The following is a 25,055-nucleotide window of genomic DNA, read 5'->3' on the forward strand; positions in this document are numbered from 1 at the left end:
AGGGATCAAGACCATCCCCATGGAAAAGAAATGCAAAAAAGCAAAATGGCTGTCTGGGGAAGCCTTACAAATAGCTATGAAAACAAGAGAAGTGAAAAGCCAAGGAGAAAAGGGAAGATATAAGCATCTGAATGCAGAGTTCCAAAAAATAGCAAGAAGAGATAAGAAAGCCTTCTTCAGCAATCAATGCAAAGAAATAGAGAAAGAACAGAATCGGAAAGACTAGAGATCTCCTCAAGAAAATTAGAGATGCCAAGGGAACATTTCATGTAAAGATGGGCTCGATAAAGGACAGAAATGGTATGGACGTAACAGAAGTAGAAGATATTAAGAAGAGATGGCAAGAATACACAGAAGAACTGTACAAAAAGGATCTTCACGACCCAGATAATCATGATGGTGTGATCACTCATCTAGAGCCAGACATCTTGGAATGTGAAGTCAAGTGGGCCTTAGAAAGCATCACTACGAACAAAGCTAGTGGAGGTGACGGAATTCCAGTTAAGCTATTTCAAATCCTGAAAGATGATGCTGTGAAAGTACTGCACTCAATATGCCAGCAAATTTGGAAAACTCAGCAGCGGCCACAGGACTGGAAAAGGTCAGTTTTCATTCCAATCCCAAAGAAAGGCAATGCCAAAGAATGCTCAAACTACCGCACAATTGCACTCATCTCACACGCTAGTAAAGTAATGCTCAAAATTCTGCAAGCCAGGCTTCAGCAATACGTGAACCGTGAACTTCCTGATGTTCAAGCTGGTTTTAGAAAAGGCAGAGGAACCAGAGATCAAATTGCCAACATCCGCTGGATCATGGAAAAAGCAAGAGAGTTCCAGAAAAACATCTATTTCTGCTTTATTGACTATGCCAAAGCCTTTGACTGTGTGGATCACAATAAACTGTGGAAAATTCTGAAAGAGATGGGAATACCAGACCACCTGACCTGCCTCTTGAGAAATCTGTATGCAGGCCACGAAGCAACAGTTAGAACTGCACATGGAACAACAGACTGGTTCCAAATAGGAAAAGGAGTACGTTAAGGCTGTATATTGTCACCCTGCTTATTTAACTTATATGCAGAGTACATCATGAGAAACGCTGGACTGGAAGAAACACTAGCTGGAATCAAGATTGCCAGGAGAAATATCAATAACCTCAGATATGCAGATGACAACACCCTTATGGCAGAAAGTAAAGAGGAACTAAAAAGCCTCTTGATAAAAGTAAAAGAGAAGAGTGAAAAGGTTGGCTTAAAACTCAACATTCAGAAAACGAAGATCATGACATTTGGTCCCATCACTCCATGGTAAATAGAAGGGGAAACAGTGGAAACAGTGTCAGACTTTATCTTTTTGGGCTCCAAAATCACTGCAGATGGTGATTAGAGCCATGAAATTAAAAGATGCTTACTCCTTGGAAGGAAAGTTATGACCAACCTAGATAGCATATTGAAAAGCAGAGACATTACTTTGCCGACTAAGGTCCGTCTAGTCAAGGCTATGGTTTTTCCAGTGGTCATGTATGGATGTGAGAGTTGGACTGTGAAGAAGGCTGAGCGCCGAAGAATTGATGCTTTTGAACTGTGGTGTTGGAGAAGACTCTTGAGAGTCCCTTGGACTGCAAGGATATCCAACCAGTCCATTCTGAAGGAGATCAACCCTGGGATTTCTTTGGAAGGAATGATACTAAAGCTGAAACTCCAGTACTTTGGCCACCTCATGCAAAGAGTTGACTCATTGGAAAAGACTTTGATGTTGGTAGGGGTTGGGGGCAGGAGAAGAAGGGGACGACAGAGGATGAGATGGCTGGATGGGATCACTGACTCGATGGACACAAGTCTGAGTGAACTCCAGGAGTTGGTGATGAACAGGGAGGCCTGGCGTGCTGCAATTCATGGGGTCGCAAAGACTCAGACACGACTAAGCGACTGAACTGAACTGAACTGAAACAGTAGGAAAGATGATCAGTTAGAGGTATGCTATATAATAACTCTGGCATGAGATGTTAATAACAGTGTAGACAAGAACAGTAGCAGAGGAGGTAGAAGGAAGAGCTTGAGATTAGACTTATTTAGTAAGAAGAACCTATAGGACTGGGTCATTTACTGGATATAGAAGGGAAGAAAGAGAAAGAGTTGAGAATGGTGTCCAATTTCAGTCAGGACAACTGAATGGATAGTAGCTCAGAGGACTGATGGGAAGAGAAGGAGAGAAACAAGCAAGCACACACCGAAAGATCTGTGACACAACACAGGGTGACAGGCAGCTGGACAAAGCTTAAAACTCAAAAGTGATGGAGGCTTGAGAAAGACTTGGTAGTTACTGTCAAAGGTGACAAATAATGAAAATACTCAGAAACATCATTTCTCTATCAGATTGGTAAACTGAAGATTATAATACTCTTATTAGTAAGTAGATGGTGAAAAATTGGTATTCTCATGAATAGTGACAATGGAAAAGAGCACAACTTCCTGAAGTTAAATATGGCAAATATATGCCAAAATGTAATATATCCAAGGATATTCTGTAATGCATCCTACTCCCAAAGATTCCCTTATCTCTGAGTGCTCTCTACATTTTTTCCCACAGTAGTTATCTTCTAACATTTTATCTAGCATGCTTACTGTTTTACTGTCTGTCTCCATCTAAAATGTAAGTTGAATAAGGGCAGGCATTTTAACATGGATCCAATTACCTGGAGCATCTGGCATACAATAAGCACTTTGACAAAAAATCTGCATGAGTGAAAGCCTATATGAAAGAACGAATGATTCATATAAATAAAAAGGTATTATTTTCATCTATCTAGTTGGTAAAGATTTTAAAAGACAAACAGCGCTCAGAAATGAAAAGAGAATAGAAACATAACCCTTTCATACATTAGTGATGTATGAAAAGTTACATTAACAGTCTTACAGAAGAATATAAATTATATAAAGTAATATATGGTTCTGTCTATATGGATAGCAAGAATACCGAAGTGTGGTCACCAAAATGTTAACAAATATTACCTTCAGGTGCTTGGGCTTTAATTTTACTTTCTTCTTTAAGCTCTTTTTTACTTGAATTCTCCACAGAGTATATCATCTTTCTAATCAGAAAAAACAAAGCTATTCTCATTTGGAAAACCTCAGAAAGTTCTGTTTCTAATCCCTTTATGGTAATATACAGTAAGAAAGAAAACTTATTTTCCATCATAAGCGTTCTTTACCAGGCCTTAAAAACTTTGACTTCTATTTCATCGTAAATCTAAAGAAAAGATTTCAACAGTTTTAGGAAACTATTCCTTAAACAGAAATGCACCACCAATGCCTGCGCTAGTGTTACTGACACCAGCATTCAAGTCATGCTTTCTACTTGTCCAGCATCTTTTCTGTATTAATCTGGCATGCTGACACATGTTGCTCAAACAAAAAAGCCAAACCAAACCAAATCAACAAAAACAAAATATGTGTGCAACCCTTATTAAAGGCTTATATTCTAAAGTAAATACTTCTTGGAAAGTGTGAAAAATCGTATCATCCAACCTACCCATAAAAACCTATTAAGCTTAGAAATCAATTTGGAAACCACATAGTACAACAGAAGGAATATGATCCCAGGAAACAAATAGTACCAAGTCTGCCCCCTGCTAGCAGCATGATCTTGGGCAATTTACTTAACTTCTTTGTACTTCAGTTTCCTCATCTATAAAATGATGATACCACAAATGCTAAATGACTGTTGAGAGGCCTATATGTATTACCATATATGAAGCCCCAGCTTTATACACCTACCACATGTCTAGTTTGTAATAAACAACAAATGCTAACTCCTATACTCAAAAGGACAGCAAATGTCACCATTTTTTCTATAAAGCATTTCTGGACTTCCCTATGCAAGCCTGTTAGTTCTGTTTTCAAAACACCAGCCATATCCTAATGCTTGTCAACTGCAAGAACAAGAACTTTTCCAGAATAAGAACTATATCTCATTCATGTTTCTAGTAGCTAGTATGGTGCCTGACACAGGGTTTTTTTAAAAAATGGCAGAATGAGTGAATAAACAAACTAATTTTATCAAAACATCTCTTTAAAAAGATCATCCTAGGATACAGCTGTCTCACTATTAAATCAAAGTCAAACCAATGAATTGGAAAAGCTTATGCAAAAGAGCAATTTCTTCAGAAAGGCTAAGTCAAACAAAATAAACCATGGCACTGATATACATGAAGTCAGGGACAGAATATTCTTAATATAAAATTGAAAAACTTGTCGTTTGATAGTTTCTTGGCTTCTACTATGTATTTCAAATTCAAACAACTAAAACTGTTAAAACAAATAGCACACACACAGCTAACCAGGTGAAAGTCAGGAAAAAATGATCATTTGGTTTTCCCTTAATAAACAGATTTGTAAAATTACTGAAATAGTGTAAGAAAACTTCCCGGAGAGCATAAAAGAAAGGCTTTGCCAGTAGAAGACAAAAGTTTCTAACAGGATAGTTTGCCTTTAAAGAGTAAATTAAAGTGATGTAGTCTAATTTTAAAAACTGAAAAACAAGGAAGGGTTATCAATGCAAATAATCAAATTAACATTTCACCAAAATCTACATGAGAGAAACTTCATTAGTGTTGAAGACTTAAATTCATTCAAAATCTCTCTAAAGAAACATTACTTAAAAAAATACACACAATGTCTTCTAATAAAAGTCCTATTAGACCTACCTGACTGGAGCATTATGGTTCTTCAACTATCCTGATAATTATGTAAATGCAAGCGATGATGCTGTTACTATTTGAAAACTATTTAATCACTTACTTTAAAATTACATTAGCACTAAAATTGTTTACCTACTGAAGTGTATAGCAAAAGCTGCTTTACTATAAGTAAAGGTAAATAGAAAAAACATAATCTAAATTAGAATGTGTAAACTAATGAGGTTTTTGACAATCAGAAAGTTGTTGAGTTAATTACTAAGCAATTTCTAACTCAAAATCTCTAGTACCCTAGAGTCTTAAATTATCATGTGAAACTTATTACAATCAAAATACTCTAGATCACAGTAAATATTTCATTTCTGTTCAGTTGAAACGAAAAGCAAGAATACTGGGGACATGGATTGACTTCCTTCTACCCTACTTAAAAAAAAAAAGAATCCCACAATCAGTTTAAGGGAAAATATCTTTAGTTGACCAATAAGCCAAATTACTACCACACAAAAACAAAAGCACAATATAAATTTTCCAGAATTATGTCCAAACAACAGAAAAAAAAAGTCCTTAAGGTTATAACCATAAGTAAAAATATACTGCAATTCTAACCATAAAGTAGTAAAAATCACTCTAAGTTGAAAGAAATTTGATATATATTGCTTACATTGTAAAATGAAGGTAAGGTTTATGTACAGCAGCAGCTGATGACTGTTTCTTTGGTGATCCTGAGTGACAACTTGTCTCAAAAATTGATAAAGCATTCTCATCATCACTGTCATCTAAAATCAAAGTTTCTATATCTGTTTTAAAAAGAACACAAAGATTATGAGGCTTAAGAAGTCATTTAATATTACTGACCTACCAAAGCTAAGGAAAACTGATTAAAAAAACAAGTGGCAGTAACAAGTTATCCATCAAATAACACAAACTGACCAGGCAAATTGACAAACTACAGTATTCTGAGTAAGTTATAAATGGAACCAATGTAATTATTTCACCTTTACAGACTACTTAAGTATTATGAGATACATTTTTGGAGAATAACTATAAGAAGTCTGGAAAAGACATGGCACTCTCATAAAGTTCTCACCTGCTTACTAAGAATCTCTAAGTTAATTTTTACCAAAACCAGTACATTTAATATAAAATGGTTTAATTAATAGAGTAATTGAAGTATGGCCCAGTTCTTACAAAAGCAACAAGGAATAAATTGACCTTTATTTTTCTCACATGGCATACACACACATATTTCAAGGAAAATCTAGTCTAGTTAAGAAGGGACTCAGGAATTTAGTGGCAAAAAAGCCAATCTTAGAAAACGCACTCATTCAAATAACATTAGTCTCTTTATGGGTCTTAAGTTACTGCTCAATGAACAACTGGAACTAAAATTCCTATTGAGAGTGCCATACTTAAAAATTTACCTAGTCTACAACCTAAAGTATTATAGCTGTAATTCATACATACTTAACAAAAGTGTCAATTCATTCAACAAAAAGCAATGCTACACGTATAGGAGAAATGGGAGGAAATTAAAATTGACAGAAATCATATCCTTCCCCAAAGAAAACAAGGAAAAAAAGAAGTATGCTTTCTAAAATGAGATCGTGAATTGTGCTGGCAGAGCACAATTCAGTGGCTTTTAAAAGTCAAATATTGAACATGACTAATACTATAAAAATTAATCAAATAATTAAGTACAATTTGGTTGATAATTCATATACAAGGACACTTACTAAGAAAAATATTAAAGACCAAAATACTCCAGAATAATATACCTAAATAACTAAAAAATATTGTTAATAATCAAAGTGATTTATTCCTTCCACTGGCATATGAAGAAAAAAAAGGATCTAAAGCATACTTAATACTTATGGGGAAAAAAAGCGGTAAGAAAACATAGCTAATAATGTCATAAAAAAATTTCTCAAATGGACATAAAGAAGTTATAATCTCTCAGAAGAGAAGGTAGATTTTTATGACTTTCTAAAGGCAACATAGTTTTTTTTTAATTTAAAAAAGTTAGGGAAAATATACAGATTCTAGATTACAAAAATCAGAGACAAGAAATGTACAGTTCATGGCAGAGTAGATGGCTCATACATAGTATCTATTCTCCTCATTTGACAAACTTAAGAAATCAAGTAATCAATGTGATATTTCAAGAGAATCTACCCTAAAAAATAAAGTTTCTGAAAAATATATTTATAACAGCAAAATTCATTGATTACTGATGATATTTACTCTATATAACAGTTATAATGTTAACATAATTCACAATTTTCTATACAGTGAAAACTACATGCTAAACAAAAAAAAATTAAGACAATTTTTAAAAATTACTGTCTTCAAAGTTCATGGGCTTTACTTTGATTAGCATACAAACCTAAAGTTTTCCTATAAATGAGTAACATTTTTTAAAGTAGCTTTCTATTTTTTTCTCAAATCCAAATACAATCATGAGGCCAGAATTCAAGACCATCTATAATCAGGTTCTACTTTACTCCCTCACTGATAAACTATACTCCATTAGCACACACTACGGAGTGCTGTGCCAATAATAGCAATATGATGAGCTGAATCCAGAGGGACATTATAACAACATGGTTAAGAGCACTGCCTCTGGAGTTGGGCTCCCTGGATTTGAGAAAGACCTAGAACTTACTAAGTGACCCTATATAAGTGAATATCTTCATTTTTGATAGAGTAAGAGTACCTACCCCACAGGATTGTTATGAGGATTAATAAATGACAATTTATATAATCACTTTATAATAATAAGAGAAATGTAAACCAATACTATTACAGTCAACTTTCCTAAAGATGGTAACACTCCTATATTAAGATAGTCAGATAGTCCCAAGAGTGAATAAACAAAACAAATATTCAGAACAAATATCCATTCATTATTCTTATACATACTGAGTAGGCAACTACTGTATGCTAGGTCTAGAATACAGTGGCAAATGAAATAGATATATCTCCTATATTCATGGCAAATATAAAAGAGTAACACACAAATACTTTTATAGGGATATTCAATTTATTTACTTATGCCCATACTTATCATTTTAACAATATGAAAAGAGAATTTATACTACCTTCTTTCTTGTCACTCTGGCTAATCTCAGCATGAGGAAACACTTTTTGCAGGACGGCTAGGATGTTGTTGAAGCTTCTTTCCAGCAGTGGTTTTATGATGGGAGACAGTGCATGTCCCGAAGACATGACAGCACGCTGGGAAGCAGGCACAATATTCTGCATTGCATGGTAAAAATCTTGGGCGTTGAGCACGATTGAGGAAACATCTAGCTGCAGTTTATGACTGCTAGCATAGATCTGGGGATAGCGCCTCCGCAGGGCAATCAGGGCAGCTTCAGTGCACAGGGCCTTGATATCAGCTCCGCAATAGCCTAATGCACAAAAGGAAAAGGATAACAAAGGTAAGTCCAGTTTTCCAAGTATCAATTATATTTTGCAAATATGTATATCTTTATCCAAAAAACTAATACTAAATCAGTTATTATGGGCAATTTTACTATCAAAATGAAAAATGACCCTTTAAAAACATTTAATAAAACCGTTTATTTATTAACTAAAAATGCTTTGAATATGTTAACAAATACATAAACTAATGACATTAAAAGAAGTCATATATTTTTGTGCCAAAACCACTGATTATAATATACCTCTTTCTTCAAGAAAGGTTTTAAGAAAAATAACATTATATCAATCCTTCATCAATATTCCTAATCATCAGTTTAGTCCTTAAGGCATTAGTTTTCCATAAATTTTTCTAATATTACTAATTTCAAACATATATAATGGAGCAGTACAAAGCAGAATATATAAGCAGAAACTTCGAAATCAGAGCTATTCTACTACCAACTCTGAATGCAAGGTAGAAGCAGGTTAATATCTAAATATCCCCAAAACTATAAAGTTGTAAGCATCTCTGATAATTCCAAACGTATTAAAAGGAATGAGAATTCTTCAATTTTTCACATTAATTTCCTTTTTATATTTACTTTTAGCTTAAAGTGATTGATAATCTAGTTCAAAGGGCTACAGAGACATGAGGCACCATCCATTACCCATATTTAAGTGATCATCAAGTTAAATAACTGATCGAGCTGCCAGTGAAGTCAGTCATTTGATTCATTTGAGCAACAAATACATAGAAAAATATATGAACTGTTAGATCTTTAACACAAAACAAAGGAGAAAAACTCAAACTAGTCATGGTTGGTTTTTTACATTACGGATTAAATCTACATTTGGCCACCTTTGTCAATTACGCCAGCAGGGGGAACCACTCAAACAAGTTACAGAACATTAGTCCCTAAGCTCTTCCAGGAGTGTTATCAGATTTAGTTCATTTTATATCTTACAATGACCTTGTAGAACACTTAAGTACTGAAATTAAAATGGTGATTAGACAGGAACACTAAAAGCAGAGAAGAAATAGTCCCAGGTTAACTGGCAGAAAAAGAACATTAAGGAACAAAACCATATAAATCAAACTGACTCACACATCTATAATAAACTACATCCCTATTATCAGTAAAGATCACCTTAATTAAGTCCTACACACAACAGAAAACTCTTTACCCTGCTCTCCTTTTTCCACAGCACTTATCACTTTATCATTTACCTAATATTTTTATTATGTGCCTTCTCCAACTAGAAAATGACCTCTAGATTATTTGTCTTGTTCACTAACTGTTTATCTATCTCAAATACCAAGAACAATGTCTGGCCTGGCATTCAATAGATATCCAATAATTTCCTGAGTGAAAGAATGAATGAAAAGAGAAAAGAGTAACAGCAAGGTTATAACCTGGAAATATAAAACTGTTAAGTTACCATGTATTACAGGAAAGGGGGAATGATGAATATCTACTAGGCTTCTTTTTTTTTTTTTCCCCAAGAAATTTAAGCTCTTTTAGTATTAAACCAATGTACTGGGAGTAAAATTTTCAACTAAAATTATTAAGTATTATATTATTAAAACAAATATTTATTAGGAGGTAGAGGAAAACTGACTATGTCCTATGAGAATTTAATTAAGAAAAGGGTAAGCAGATGAAGCTTTGACATTGTCCCATGGCAGCAATCAATTTCCCAAAAATTCCTCAGAAAAAAACAAGTTTTCTATTTAATTCAGTTCAGTCGCTCAGTAGTGTCATTGCAACCCCATGGACTGCAGCACGCCAGCTTCCCTGTCCTTCACCAACTCCTGGAGCTTGCTCAAACTCATATCCATCGACTCGGTGATGCCTTCCAATCATCTCATCCTCTATCGTCCCCTTCTCCTTCCGCCTTCAGTCTTTGGCAGCATCAGAGTCTTTTCCAATGAGGCAGTTCTTCGCATCAGGTGGCGAAAGTATTGAAGGTTCAGCTTCAGCATCAGTCCTTCCAATGAAGATTCAGTTCCTTTAGGATTGATTGGTTTGATCTCCTTGCAGTCCAAGGGACTCTCAAGAGTCTTCTCCAGCACCACAGTTCAAAAGCATCAATTCTTTGGCACTCAGCTTTCTTTATGGTCCAACTCTCACATCCATACATGATTACTGGATAAACCATAGCTTTGACTATATGAACCTTTGTAAGCAAAGTAATATCTCTGCTTTTTAATATGCTGTCTAGGTTGGTCATAGCTTTTCTTTCAAGGAGCAAGTGTCTTTTAATTTCATAGCTGCAGTCACCATCTGCAGTGATTTTGGAGCCCAAGAAAATAAAGTCTGTCACGGTTTCCATTGTTTCCCCATCTATTTGCAATGAAGTGACAGAACCAGATGCCATGATCTTTGTTTTTTGAATGTTGAGTTTTAAGCCAGTTTTTTCACTTTCCTCTTTCACTTTCATCAAGAGGCTCTTTAGTTCCTCTTCACTTTCTGCCATAAGGGTGGTCTGAGGTTACTGATATTTCTCCCAGCAATCTTGATTTCAGCTTGTGCTTCACCCAGCCCAGCATTTCACACGATGTACTCTGCATAGAAGTTAAATAAGCAGGGTGACAATATATTAGCCTTGACACACTCCTTTCCCAATTTGGAACCAGTCTGTTGTTCCATGTCCAGTTCTAACTGCTGCCTCTTGACCTGCATACAAGTTTCTCAAGAGGCAGGTAAGGTGGTCTATTCCCATCTCTTGAAGAATTTTCCACACTTTGTTGTGATCCACACAGTCAAAGACTTTAGTGTAGTCAATGAAGCAGAAACAGATGTTTTTCTGGAACTTTCTTGCTTTTTCTATGATCCAACGGATGTTGGCAATTTGATCTCTGGTTCCTCTGCCTTTTCTAAATCCAGCCTGAACATCTGGAAGTTCTCAGTTCACATACTGTTGAAGCCTCATTTGGAGAATTTTGAGCATTACTTTACTAGCGTGTGAGATGAGTGCAATTGTGCGGTAGTTTGAGTATTCTTTGGCGTTGCCTGTCTTTGGGATTGGCATGAAAACTGACCTTTTCGGGTCCTGTGGCCACTGCTGAGTTTTCCAAATTTGCTGGCATATTGAGTGCAGTGCTTCCACAGCATCATCTTTTAGCATTTGAAATAGCTCAGTTGGAATTCTACAACCTCCACTAGCTTTGTTTATAGTGATGCTTCCTAAGGCATCACTTGACTTCACACTCCAGGATGTCTAGCTGTAAGTGAGTGATCACACCATCACTCTCTCATTTTATTTTCTACTTCTTAAAGAATGAACACCATCCCCCCAAAAAACTATCTTTTCCTGTTCCATACATATCTGTAACATTAGTTCAACAAAGTAACTGTAGAACACTAGCTCAGACATAAAGTTAATCGAACAATCCATTTCAGAGGAAGTAAAGAATAAACAACCACCTTCAAAAAATATAAACCACACTCCTTTTACTTCTTTAAAAGTATGTACAGTTACTGAACATCCTATATGATCCAATTTTTAAGTGCTAAAAGTCTAAGTTAAAAAAGAAAAAAAATGCTCGTAACAATGCAGAACAGAAAAAAGTCACTAAAAGTTATTTTATACAGTAAATGTTGTCCATAACATTTGTGTGTGACATAATATGTTAATAATATAATTAGCAATCTACTGTTCATTTTTCTTAACTTATTAAAGATAACTTTAGAGTTTATCAACTAAAATAGATTCCATGTAAAGAAGTAAATTTTCTTCCCTAAATTATATGGTTGTTTTTATACTGACACATTTTATTAACAATACCAAAAATCACATTTGTTAATATCACCACACTATAGTCTCATCACTATAGTCTTTTAAGTGTTAGCAAGCTGTCAGCTCACAGTGACAAATATAAGTCATACAGCACCCTTTGAGAACTGCTGTGTGGCTTATAATCCATTTTGTTAAAAAAAAAATTCTAATTTTTTTCTTGAAAGTTTGAATTTCATCATTAGTAATAAAGTTTTACTTGAAAAAAACAAATTTACACATGGATTATCATAACCAATAGACTATAAATTATAGGATTTATTTTCATCATATTTGTTCATGAATGAGAATTACTAGTTTATATCTGTGGTTGTCAACCTTGACTAGTCTTCTGAATAAACAATGAAAATGAATCAAAAATAGGTTACCAACAAACTTAGTGAATCAGAATCACTAAGTGGTGGTTTAATATCATAAACCAGTAATATCATACCAGTCATTCTGATAAACAAAAAAATTGAGAACTACTGAGTTAATAATGTATTTTCCTTTTGTTTAGTCACTAAGTCATGTCTGACTGTTTTGCAACCCCATGGACTGTAGCAATACTTTATACACTTCCCTTACTAGACTCTAAAACATCATAACTAGGCTAAATAGGTTATATTAAGTGTGATCACATGTCCTGGTTTAGGCCGCTTGCCTAAACAGCATATTTTTTCACTCTCAAAGGGTCTTGGTTTAGAAAATAGATGATATGACTATTCTAGAAATACTGAAATATAGCCTCTTTTGAAAGTTAAAAGTTGGTATTAGAGAAAATATCAATATTCCTTCCATAAAGAATTCCGTAACTATACCAGTTCTACCATTATAATTCTAATATTCTGATAAACACACATATCTTAGACACACACAAAGAAAGCATTATGAGTACTGTTAAGATGGAGATTTGTCTGAAAGACTGAAAGTATAAACTATTCAAAGAGGCTATAAACTAGGAAAGGCAATAAAATTTTATGAAGCTACTTTTTAAGTAAAATACCAAACAGTGAAGGTTCACAAGCTAAGATGCCTCATTGACAGATACCCTTTCATTGCTTAAACCTTCTTAGTGAAAATGAATAGACAAATATGATTAGATAGAAGATCTTCATTAACTTTAAGCTTCTACTATTTATGCACATGTTCTAGAAGCCAAAATTACTTGAAGACTACTAAAAATCACACCTATGAAGCATGCAAACCTCCAAGTACTTGGGAATTCATTTCAAGATAAAAGTTACCAAATCCATAACCTCTAACAAAAGGTCAACTATGTTTTCGGTTCTTCATCAAAACCCTGCTTACTCTTTTGTTAGGCATAAATTTCACTCTACTGAACCCATACATGTTAAAACATCTTTGGGATACATAAGTGGTAACTTCATAATGAATTTAAAGTGTATTGCTATTTCATTCCTGTTTGAAGACTTGCATTTGATTTTTTTTAATGTGAATTGGTTTCTTAAATGAAATAAATGTCACAAACAAATTAGAAGTCAGTTAATTATAATTAATTATCATTTTTATGTCACTCTCCAGGAAGAAAATAGTATATATATATAAGCAGATTCTAAACCAGCAACGCCACCCCCAAAAAAGGCAAGAGAAGTTTTTCAGTCCTATAACAAAGTATTTCTTAAAATTTTTTTAACTTAAGAAACTGACTAAAAGCTAAAATAAATAACCTGGTAAAATGAGAAGTAGTGGCCTTTGGAAATTAAAAAGAAAACTGAGAATCTAATATTTAGGATGACGAATTAGAGTATATAATATTTCAGATGGTAGATAGGGTAATAAAAAGTAATTTTTAGATTACTCAGGGAATTTCCAAGATTATCTGAAGACTTCTGCTTATTTCAGTTAAGGATCATTCTGTGACAAATTCACAGACCAATCAACAAAGACTTTCCATTCTGATCTGTACTCTAACACAATATCATAAAAGTAGCAGGAAATAAAAGGGGTCAAATTTTCAAAAAGGGCAAAGACTGGATTTTGTACCAAATACCACCCTCTCCCATAAAGCAGCACAAGGCTTTGCAAAGGTCAAGCCAAATTTACATGAAATGGGTTTGGCGCATGCTCTCTTATACCAGGCAAAGCTTAAACTGGAGTAGTGCTGGAGAGATTTACGTTTTCTCCTCACCAGAAGATGTCGAGGTCTTTGTGGTTCAAAAGCTGAGGTATGCTGCTTCGGAGATGGAGGTCCCTGTGGATGAAGAGGATAATTCGGATGTAGCTAACTGAATGGACTAATGTTCTATTTAAGTTTTAATTATTTGATGGTGGACCACAATGATTTTTTAACTAAGTTGTTCTTTTTGGTTTTGGTAACTTTAAACTCTTCCCAAGTAGACTGCTGATTGTTAGTGGACTTATTAGGGGAACTTCTTCATAATACTTAAAAAATTCATGGAGAGATTTTTTAATCTATATTTTTGAGAGAATGAGAGAAAAATAGACAAAAGACAGAAAAAGAATGAAAGAAAAATACCTGCGTGTATATTCAGCTGCTTAATACTATATTCATTTTTATTTCAGACCTAATTAGTGCCAAACTCCTGAATTCTAAAACCTATGCATTCCATCTCCTATGTATGCACATAAAATACTCTCACCGTATCCTTTTAGGGCAATAGTGTTCATTCACTCTGTAGAAGATCTTCTACTCTGTGAATAATTTAACATTAACTTGGAGAGTTTAACATTTAGGGAAATACAGCAGATGTCATTAAGTATTTTCTTTGAAGACTCCTCTCACTCAACTTCTTTCTACACCACCAGAATGAAGATGAGTCCATCATGTAATCTGCAAAGTAAAAGACTACAGTCCTGCCCTATACATGGATCTTTACCTCTTGTTTAAGCTTATTTTTCTCAGTAAAATTTCTGAAAGGGAACAGTTCCTAAAAGGAGACACTGTAATAAGATTGGAAATCCAGCATTCAATGAAAGGCATTATTACTACGGAGCTTTGTTAATCGAAACACCTAATGGCAGCTAAAATTCTAATTTAGAAGTGTTCAAACTTCAAGTGAAATGTTTAAAATAATTTTTTACATTTGAAGGCAAAGCCATCTACTGCACAAAAATATAACTATACTCATTCACATTCCAAATATAACGGGAAAGGGAGGCTGAGCAGAACAAACAATGACAATCAAAAATTCAAATAGTAGCACTCACCAACACATTTTTCAGCCAATTCACCTAAAAAAGCATCTGACAATTTTGGATTCCAGTCCCTGGTATGGATCTGTAAAATGTGTTTTCTTGCCTAAGAAGAAAAGCACAGATAAATAAAATCTTGCCTAAGGAAAAAAATACAAATAAAATATCATCAACCCCAAAATGTATCAGATGGAACAAATTCATCAACTAACCATATCCCAGAAAAGCAACTGTTTATTTTAAAAGAAGCATAAACAGCTTGGCATCCGTGTTAACTCTGATTCCCATAATAACCCTGTGAGCTATGTAGTAGAGATCCTTGTTTCACAAACTAGGACATGTATTAGTCTGAGAGGTAAAAGAACTTGATCTAGGACTAGAACTCAAAACTAAATTTCACTTTCCTCCACATCATTTTTACCATCTGAAAATGCATAAACAAAAAACTTCAATGTATTATAATAACCATAACTTTTAAACAAACTATATATTTAGATTTCTCAGGTCCTTTTAGTTCTAATATGCATAAAGTGTCATTAGAAGGTGAAGTTTTTGATTAAGTAAAAAGATATAATATACACTGTCATATAAGTTCATGAATGCTTTCACACTTAATACATAACAAGATAATCTCCATGAATAGTAATTGAATTCACTGAAAAAAACAAAGGTTTTAACAATTTTACCTTGATTTTTTTCTTTCAAAATAGCATTCTCTACCTTAAATCTAACTGTATAACACAATAAAAATTTTAACATCTTGGTCCCAAATTAAATTTCTTTTTCTCCCACAGTAAAAAAAGAAACACTTAAGTATAAGAATCCATAATCAGCTGAAAAGTCACATCAGAATGTTTTTTTCACATTTGCCTTCTTTCAGGGGAAAAACAACACTTTCTAAAATTGAATGTCCTTATTGCCTCAACACTGCTACTTGAGTTTCTTAAGACTATGAAAAAGCAAATTATGACCAAGATAAAATTATTATTGGCTTGGTGAAGAATCTGGGATCTAGCACCAAGACAAAAAGAACTTGGAAGTTATCAGGATAAATTTTGCTCAAAAGTTGACAAAATCTGGAATCAGTAGCTATTGCTTCAATTCCAAGGTCTAAGCTGGCCGTTCAGCTACCAAAAATAAACCAATGCTATAACAAATATTTTCTTTCATATATATAGGACTTGACATATGTGAGTTTGAGCAAGCTCTGGGAGATGGTGAAAAACAGGGAAGCCTGGTGTGTACACACACATACTTCATAATCAAATGAGAAATAAATCTTAGTATATTGAAAACAGAAACTGTTACCTTTTGATCTGGAAGGTTGAAAAGAAATTCTCTGTCAAAACGACCAGGTCTCCTAAGAGCAGGATCTATAGAATCAAGTCTATTTGTAGCACCAATAACAACAATTTCGCCCCTATTGTCTAATCCATCCATAAGAGCAAGGAGGGTTGACACTATAGAGCTGTAAGAAAATTTTAAAGAGGAAAGAAAGAAAAAGTTGCAAAACCTGCTGCTTATACTAACTTTTATCAGTCTTAAAGATTTTTATATCCATGTTCAAAAGTGAAACTAAGTTCCAATTAACTTTCTCATATTGTTCTAAACAGGTTTAAGTCTTCTGAAGATATGACTGACATATAATACACTGGATATGTTTAAAGAACACAAATTGCTGAATTTTGAGTATGTGAAACTATCACCATTAAGGAAAAAAGTAATATTTATCATGCTCCTCTTTGCACCCTTCGTAATCCATCCTCACTGCTCCTCCTTGACCTCTACCCAATCCCTTGGAAACTACTGATCCAAGTTCTGTCACTATACATTAGCTTGCAATACCTAAAATTTTATATAAATGGGATCACATGGTAAATACTTTTTTCTTCTGGATTCATTCCCTCAGCTTGATTATTTGAAATTTATCACACTGTTGGTTTATTTTTGTTGTTGTTCAGTAGCTCAATCTTGTCTGACTTTTCGAGACCCCATGGACTGCAGCACATCAGGCTTCCCTGTTCTTCACCATCTCCTGGAGCTTGCTCAAACTCACATACATCAAGTCAGTGATGTCATCCAACCATCTCATTCTCTGTTGTCCCCTTCTCCTCCTGCCTTCAATCTTTCCCAGCATCAGGTTCTTATCTAACGAGTCAGCTCTTCATATCAGGTGGCCAAAGTACTGGAGCTTCAGCTTCAAACATCAGTCCTTCCAATGAATATTCAGGATTGATTTCCTTTAGGATTGACCGGTTTGATCTCCTTGCAATCCAAGGGACTCTCTAGAGTCTTCTCCCAACACCACAGCCCAAAGGCATCAATTGTTCAGCAGTCAGCCTTTTTTATTGTCCAAATCTGACATCCACACATGACTACTTTGACTATACGGACCTTTGTAGGCAAAGTAATGTCTCTGCTTTTCAATATGCTATCTAGGTTGGTCATAGCTTTTCTTCCAGGGAGCAAGCATCTTTTAATTTCATGGCTGCAGTCACCATCTGCAATAATTTTGGAGCCCAAGAAACTAAAGTCTGTCACTGTTTCCATTGTTTCCCCATCTATTTGCATGAAGTGATGGGACCAGATGCCATGATCTTTGTTTTCTGAATGTTGAGTTTTAAGCCAGTTTTTTCACTCTCCTCTTTCACCTTCATCAAGAGGCTCTTTAATTTCTCTTCGCTTTCTGCCATAAGGGTTGTATCATCTGCATATTTGAGGTTATTGATATTTGTCCCAGCAATCTTTATTCCACTTTCTGCTTCATCCAGCCTGGCATTTCACAAGATGTACTCTGCATACAAGTTAAATTAGCAGGGTGACAATATACAGCCTTGATGTACTCCTTTCCCAATTTAGAACCAGTCCATTGTTCTCATATCCAGTTCTAATTGTTGCCTCTTGACCTGCATACAGGTTTCTCAGGAGGCAGGTAAGGCGGTCTATTCCCATCTCTTGAAGAATTTTCCAGTTTGTTGTGACCCACAGTCAAAGGCTTTGGCATAGTCAATAAAGCAGAAGTAGATGTTTTTCTGGAATTCTCTTGCTTTTTCCATGATCCAATGGATGTTGGCAATTTGATCTCTGGTTCCTCTGCCTTTTCTAAATCCAGCTTGAACATCTGGAGGTTCTTGGTTCACATACTTAGCTTGAAGGATTTTGAGCATTACTTTGCTAACATGTGAAATTGTTTGTTTAACAAGAGTTTATTCCTTTTCATTGCTAAAACAATATTCCATTTTATGATATATCCCAAATTGTTGATATACATGTTGATGAACATTTAGACTGTTTCCAATTTTTGGCTATTACCCAAAAATACTGTGCACATTCACATACAGGTTATGAAAATTTTCCCACAGGTTTTTTCCTAAAAGTTTTATACTTTAACCTCTTGAGCTTAAGCTTTTATCCTCTTAATCTTTAATGTTTACAAAATCTAAAACAACATCATATTTTGTATTCCTAAATACTGCTTTATCAATGTCTTTTTTATCATGGCCAATTATGCCAGAGGTTGGTTTCAATTTTATTTTTTTCAAAAAAGCAACTTTTTAATTTCTTGATTTCTGTATATCTTTGTTTACAGTTCATATACTATTAGTTTTAATTTTTATTTCACTAGTACCATAGATTATTTAGAATTATAGCAATAGCTGTTGATAACAGATATAAAATTTTCTGCTTGTCTTCTTGTTATCTCTTACATTTTGTATATTACTAAAGTTTGGAAATTAGTTGTGATTTAAGGCATAATATATGATAAGTTTTTATAAATGATGTTTAAAACTAGTGTTCATTCTATATTACCTTAAATAAGTATGCACACAAGATCAGATTCTTATAACACAGCTGCTCAAATAATCTACAGAGAATTTATTTTATGCTCCTTTATTCTATTAATTACCAAGAAGTTCATGATCTCTTTCACAATGATGATCAGTTTGACTCTTTCTTTGCAGTTCTGTCAATTTTTGTTTTATACAGTTTGAAATATAGTAATTAGGGAATTACAGATTTTAAACAATTACATCTTTTAATAAGTTGAAGCTTTTATCATTATAAGGGGGTCCTCTTTATATTTATAATAATGCTTTCCATCTTACAGACAATTTTGCCTAATATAGCAATAGTAGCTTTCTGTTAGTATTTACTTGATAAATTTTGCACCATTTATGAATTTGATTATTTCAGGCATTTTATATAAACGAAGGTTCCAAATGGTGGGGGAAAGGCAAGCAAAAGCTTAGTCACAAATATTCACAGGGACAAGAAAAACAAAAATATATTTTAAGAAATAAAATATTATAAAAACATTACAGCTATGATGAAAATTAGAAGCTCACAAATTTAAGCAGCTCAATTCAGAATAGGAAAATCCTACCTACAAACATCAGACGACAGAGGAGGCTGGCAGGTAATAGACCATAGGGTCACAAAGAGTTAGACACAACAGAGTGACTGAGCACACACATGTGCATACACACACACACACACACTCATGCACACACATGTTATAAGAAAGAAGTCTTCCTCAAGGAAACAGTTCGCATCTTACAAGCCTCACAGCACTAATTCAAGGGTTAAGTCTTAGTACTATGTCAACATATGAACTCAACATAATCAGATTAGGAAATATTACCTGTGGATCTGATCTTGCCTGCTAGAGCGCACTGGAGCTAATCCATCTATTTCATCAAAAAATATTATAGAAGGTCTCATCAAATATGCCTAGGATAAAAAGAAAGCAAGTATTGTATTAGTTTTCATTTTTAATTTAATTACTATGTTTTTTAAGAAGTAACAGAAGTAAATAGGTAATATAAGCAAATGGTATAACATGCAGCAGGTAAGAAAGATTATAGAGGAAAAAGAAAAGCTCCTATCTTCTCAGTCTCCAATCACAAGGTAGTGATTAAAGTTACCTACCCAGTAGGTAACTACTGTTTTCAATGTGTTTATTCTGCCATACATGTCATTTACACACATACACATACATGTATTTTTAAATATACTATTTTATTAAACACACTTAAACACACTATTCATATTGCTTTTATCATATAACACAGACTATTTTATGTGAATGACATTTTAATTAGCTTCCATGTAAGGATATAAGAAAAGCATTCCTATAAATTCTAATATAATTTAAGAAAAAGCAAGGTCATTCTATGAAAACTTAAAGCAAAAGGAAGGTGAAGAATCTAAACCTGAAGAAATTAATACCAACAAAGGATGACAATAATTTTAGAGAGAGGTTTGGCTTAAAATGTCCAGGTGGACTGGAGAGGGCTCACTGAACCCCAATCCTTGAAGCTAGATCACCGGACCCCAATCCTTGAAGCTAGATCACTGGATTCAAATCATATGTGCACAGGATAGGGAGGGTGAATTACAAGGATTCATGGAGTGGCATCAGATGACCAAGAATACAAGAGTGGATTCCTGCCCCAACCCTTCCGCATTCATGTGGATTTTTTAAATTCAACTTGATTGGCTATTCCGAAGATTTTTTTCCCCCTATTTTTGATGACTGGAGCCCTAAAGACACACAATGGAATTGTGTTTTGCATTTTTTGGTAAAAGGAACAAAGCGAGGACCTGGAAATACACACTGGAGCAATCTTCTGGGAAGGATTCAGCATGAGTAGATGGTAAACTTTAAAAGTGAAAGTGGGAGTTTGTTTAAAACAATAAATCACTAAGTCATTTCTAGGGCTTCCCTGGTGGTTCAGAGGTCAAGAATCTGCCTGCAATTCAAGAGACACATTCAATCCCTGAATCAGGAAGCTCCCCTGGAGGGAAATGGTAACGCACTCCAGTATTCTTGCCTGGGAAATCCCATGGACAGAGAAGTCTAGCAGGTTATAGTCTATGGGGTCACAAAGAGTCAGATAAGACTTAGCAACTAAAACAACAAAAGTCACTTCTAAGTTTAAAGAATACAAAATTGGAGTTGAAGATTAAGTAGTTTTGCAACTGGCTATGCCATTTTTCCTCTGAAAAAACTATATTTTAAAAACTAAAAATCATAATCAAGGTAATAGAAGAAGTACCTTCTTCTGACCAAGAGGTAGCAGACAAGTTTCCAGACACCATTAAGAAAACCACTGATGAGAAAGAATATCTGTCTGAACAGGTTTTTAATGCAGACAACAGTGCCCCATTCACATTTATTAGTAAAGAAGAGAAATGAGCACCAGGATTTGTTTCTTTGTTATCAACACATGAATCGTGATACCTAATAAACATGAATTTCTTTTTCATATTATTTTTTCATTTTTGATGTATACTATAGTATGTATAACATCTACAGTATTTTGTATTATAGAAGACAACATTGACATAGGTTGAGAGAGAATTCAACTTATATTCAGGCAATGTAAAACTTTGGTTTTGGTAAATATAGTACAGTATTGCAAATCTCATGATTTTTCTTAACATTTTCTTCTCTCTAGCTTACTTTACTATAAGAATGCAGAATATAATACATAATACAAAATATGCATGTTACCTGTTTTATATTATTGGTAAGGCTTCCTATCAACATTAGGCAGTTAGTAGTTAAGTTTGGGGGGAGTCAAAAATCATATGCCAATTTTCAACTGCATGGAAGTTGGTGCCCCTAACCCCTGTATGGTTCAAGAGTCAACTATACACACTTCCTTTCAGGAAAAATTTACATTAGTCCAATTAGATAGGCATTATTTACTCCATTTTATAGAAGAGGCAATAAGGATCAGATGCTTTCAGTTACTTAAAGTTATATACTTAATAGGGCTTCCCTGGGGGCTCAAATGGAAAAGAATCTGCCTGCAATGCAGGAGACCCATGTTCAATCCCTGGGTCAGGAAGATCCCCTAGAAAAGGGAATGGCTACCCACTCCAGTATTCCTGCCTGGAGAATTCTATGGACAGAGGAGCCTGGTGGGCTATGGTCCATGGGGTCACAAAGAATCAGACATGACTGAGAGACTAACACTTCCACCTTCACATATACTTAATAGTAAAGTCAGATATGAACTAACATTTTTCTGACACCAAAGGCCAAACTCTTAGCCAATACATTGTATAATCAACCCTCAGTATCTGCTGGGGGGGCATTGGTTCCAAGACTCCCCAGAGATACCAAAATACAAGGATAGTTAAGTTCCTTATATAAAATAGCATAGTACTATCAGCCCTATATATTGACAAATTCCACATCTGTGAACTCAACCAATATGAGATTAAATTGTTGCCTGAATCTGTGGATGCAGAACCCGCAGATATGGAAGGCCAACTGCACCTCCTTCATCTCATTTAGAGTACAGATTATATCCTTAATTTAGGAATGTAGATTCTTGTCATTTAAAAAGACATATAATGACTACAAGCAGTTTTTTAAAAAAAGAAAGAAAACATTTCAAATCTATTGCCCACAAAGAAACAGAAATGAAACACGAATAAAGTAAATACAGATTTAAAAAGCAGCATGGAGACTCCCTGGTGGTCCAGTGGTTAAGATTTCACTTTCCAATGAAGGGGGTGTGGCTTTTATCCCTGGTAAGGGAGTTAAAGATCCCACATGCCTCGCAGCCAAAATAACCAAAACATAAAACAAAAGCAATACTATAAAAAGCAGCATGATTTATGCTATGGTTTTTAATAAAACCAAGAAACATTCCTACACCCAGTATCAAGTTGCAAAAAGTATAACACTGTCAAAAACTTTAAAAGTCATGGGACAATTTGCCAGTATTCCCCAAGCTGCTGTTGCTACTGCTAAGTCGCTTCAGTCATGTTCGACTCTGTGCGACCCCACGGACGGCAGCCCACCAAGCTCCCCCATCCCTGGGATTCTCTAGGCAAGAACACTGGAGTGGGTTGCCATTTCCTTCTCCAGTGCATGAAAGTGAAAAGTCAAAGTGAAGTCGCTCAGTCGTGTCCAACTCTTCGCGACCCCATGGACTGCAGCCTACCAGGCTCCTCTGTCCATGGGATTTTCTAGGCAAGAGTCCTGGAGTGGGGTGCCATTGCCCTCTCCAATACCCGAGCTGATTCTCCCCAAATCCACCAATGTTATTTTACATTATTTTCTAATTATTATGAAATCCTCTTGAAACATGAAGACTGCATATGTTTGACTTCTCAATAGACACTGAACACCTTGAAGTTAACAATTTTACTTTATCCTTCTATCTAGACCCACTATCTAGAACATAGCAGTCTTTAACATGGATACCAATAGCAACTAAAAATAATATTTGAAATGCTTTACCAATTAGGTAGAACTTTGATACACATCAACTCAGTAATGGGTAGTCAACAAATGCTTGCTCTAAGCACTTTTAAAGTGTCATGTGAATCTCCTTAGACATAACAAGATATAAGTTGCATTACAATGTATGTATGACTTCCTTCAGTATCCCAAATAATTAAAAAGTGAATTTATATCAGGACTAATTTTTATAAGTATTAGGAAATGGTATTCTAAAAGTTAGTTATAAATAAAGATAGCCCAAATGATATTCACTTACCTTACTCAGTCTTTTAAAAGCATTCATTTAATACTGAATTCTTCTAGCATATTTGTAACTCATGAAAATAACTAATATACTGCTTTGTGATATTTCTTGCACAGATATTTAACTTTCTATGCTTGTTCTAGTCCCTCTGTTAGATTATAATCTATATGGGATATCTAGGGATCTTAAAAGCACTTAACATGGTATTTATTATATGTCAAGTTGCCACCTCAATAAATATTTTGTAAATCATCTTAAATTAGTACTAGTGAAACTGCTATTAAATACCTCTAAGACATACAAATTCTAATTACTGATCCTAATTTTAACATACTGATTGGTAAATATGACTTGTTATGAACAGTTTGTATAATATTTAGAGACCAAGTATATTAAGTATTAAGAAGATATTCTCACATTAGTTGACTTCACTTACCTGATCAAATAGAAGCCTAAGCTGCCGCTCAGATTCACCAACCCACTTACTCAGACAATCCGCTCCTTTTCGCATAAAAAAAGCCACCTTTTTTTCTCCCTGACTGCACTCGTTAGCTAATGCTCTGGCGACCAAGGTTTTACCTGTGCCAGGAGGACCATAAAACAAACAGCCTCTAGAGGAACAGAGAGTCAATAAAAGTAAATTAGTGTTACCGTTAGCACTAATAATCAATTTAAAAGTATGCACCTCCCGTGTAAGTTTGAATTAATGTATATTGATTATTATTAGACACCAACAAAGCCTTTTGTAGTCCACAGACAAAAGTCTCACTTCGCTGAGAGTTTTCAAGGATATTCTCAAACAATCAAGCTTCAGGATGCAAGAAACAGCTCAATCAGGGTACACAGTAATTTGGCAAAATATTAAAGGCATTTGCCCTGTGACCCAGAAATTTCATATTTTTTACAAAATCATGTAGAAATACTCAAAAGAATGTTATAGACTTTCTTACAAAGTCTAAATGCTCTCTATTAGTAAGGGACAAATACACCACTATATTTATAAATTAAACACTAGTATGATGTCAAATAGAATAATACACACAATATTTATTAACATGAGGTATCTATATTATAGAGTGAAAAATAAAGTTACATAGGGGCATTATTGAGTAATCTCATTTATATTAAATGTTTAAATGCACACAATACAGGCAAAATCATAAACTTAATATATGTATATACATATAAAAGAAAGTTATAAAGAATATAAAGATTGTTCATCTCTAAAGAGGAGGATTACTTTTAGCTTATAACACATTTTGTTTATAACTCCATTATTTAAAGTTTCTTATTAATGGTTTCTTTTAAATTTACTATTTTTTAATAGTAACTGAATCCAATGAATATGATTAATATTGATTATATTCATTGGATCATATCACATAAAAAGTAAATAAATTTTATTATGATTCATAAGAGCCACTGTAGAATTACAGGCCAACATTTAACTCACTCAAATAGAAGATGACCCTT

At 34.4% G+C, this 25,055-nt stretch overlaps 1 protein-coding gene across 4 annotated transcripts in view; it reads right to left on the reverse strand.

The window, feature by feature from the left end:
* ATAD2B (ATPase family AAA domain containing 2B) overlaps positions 1–25,055 on the reverse strand; it is a 127,710-nt gene that overhangs the window by 57,307 nt on the left and 45,348 nt on the right. For all 4 annotated transcript variants that reach the window (XM_069582663.1, XM_069582664.1, XM_069582662.1 and 1 more), the window contains 6 exons: positions 24,019–24,193; positions 19,715–19,803; positions 16,381–16,540; positions 15,088–15,178; positions 7,794–8,105; positions 5,357–5,492 (listed from right to left, as the gene is read on the reverse strand). In XM_069582663.1, coding sequence (XP_069438764.1) covers positions 5,357–5,492; positions 7,794–8,105; positions 15,088–15,178; positions 16,381–16,540; positions 19,715–19,803; positions 24,019–24,193 — 963 coding nt within the window. The remainder of the gene's footprint in view (positions 1–5,356; positions 5,493–7,793; positions 8,106–15,087; positions 15,179–16,380; positions 16,541–19,714; positions 19,804–24,018; positions 24,194–25,055) is intronic.

The sequence above is a fragment of the Ovis canadensis genome, chromosome 3 (assembly GCF_042477335.2).
Source record: "Ovis canadensis isolate MfBH-ARS-UI-01 breed Bighorn chromosome 3, ARS-UI_OviCan_v2, whole genome shotgun sequence".
NCBI lineage: Eukaryota > Metazoa > Chordata > Mammalia > Artiodactyla > Bovidae > Ovis > Ovis canadensis.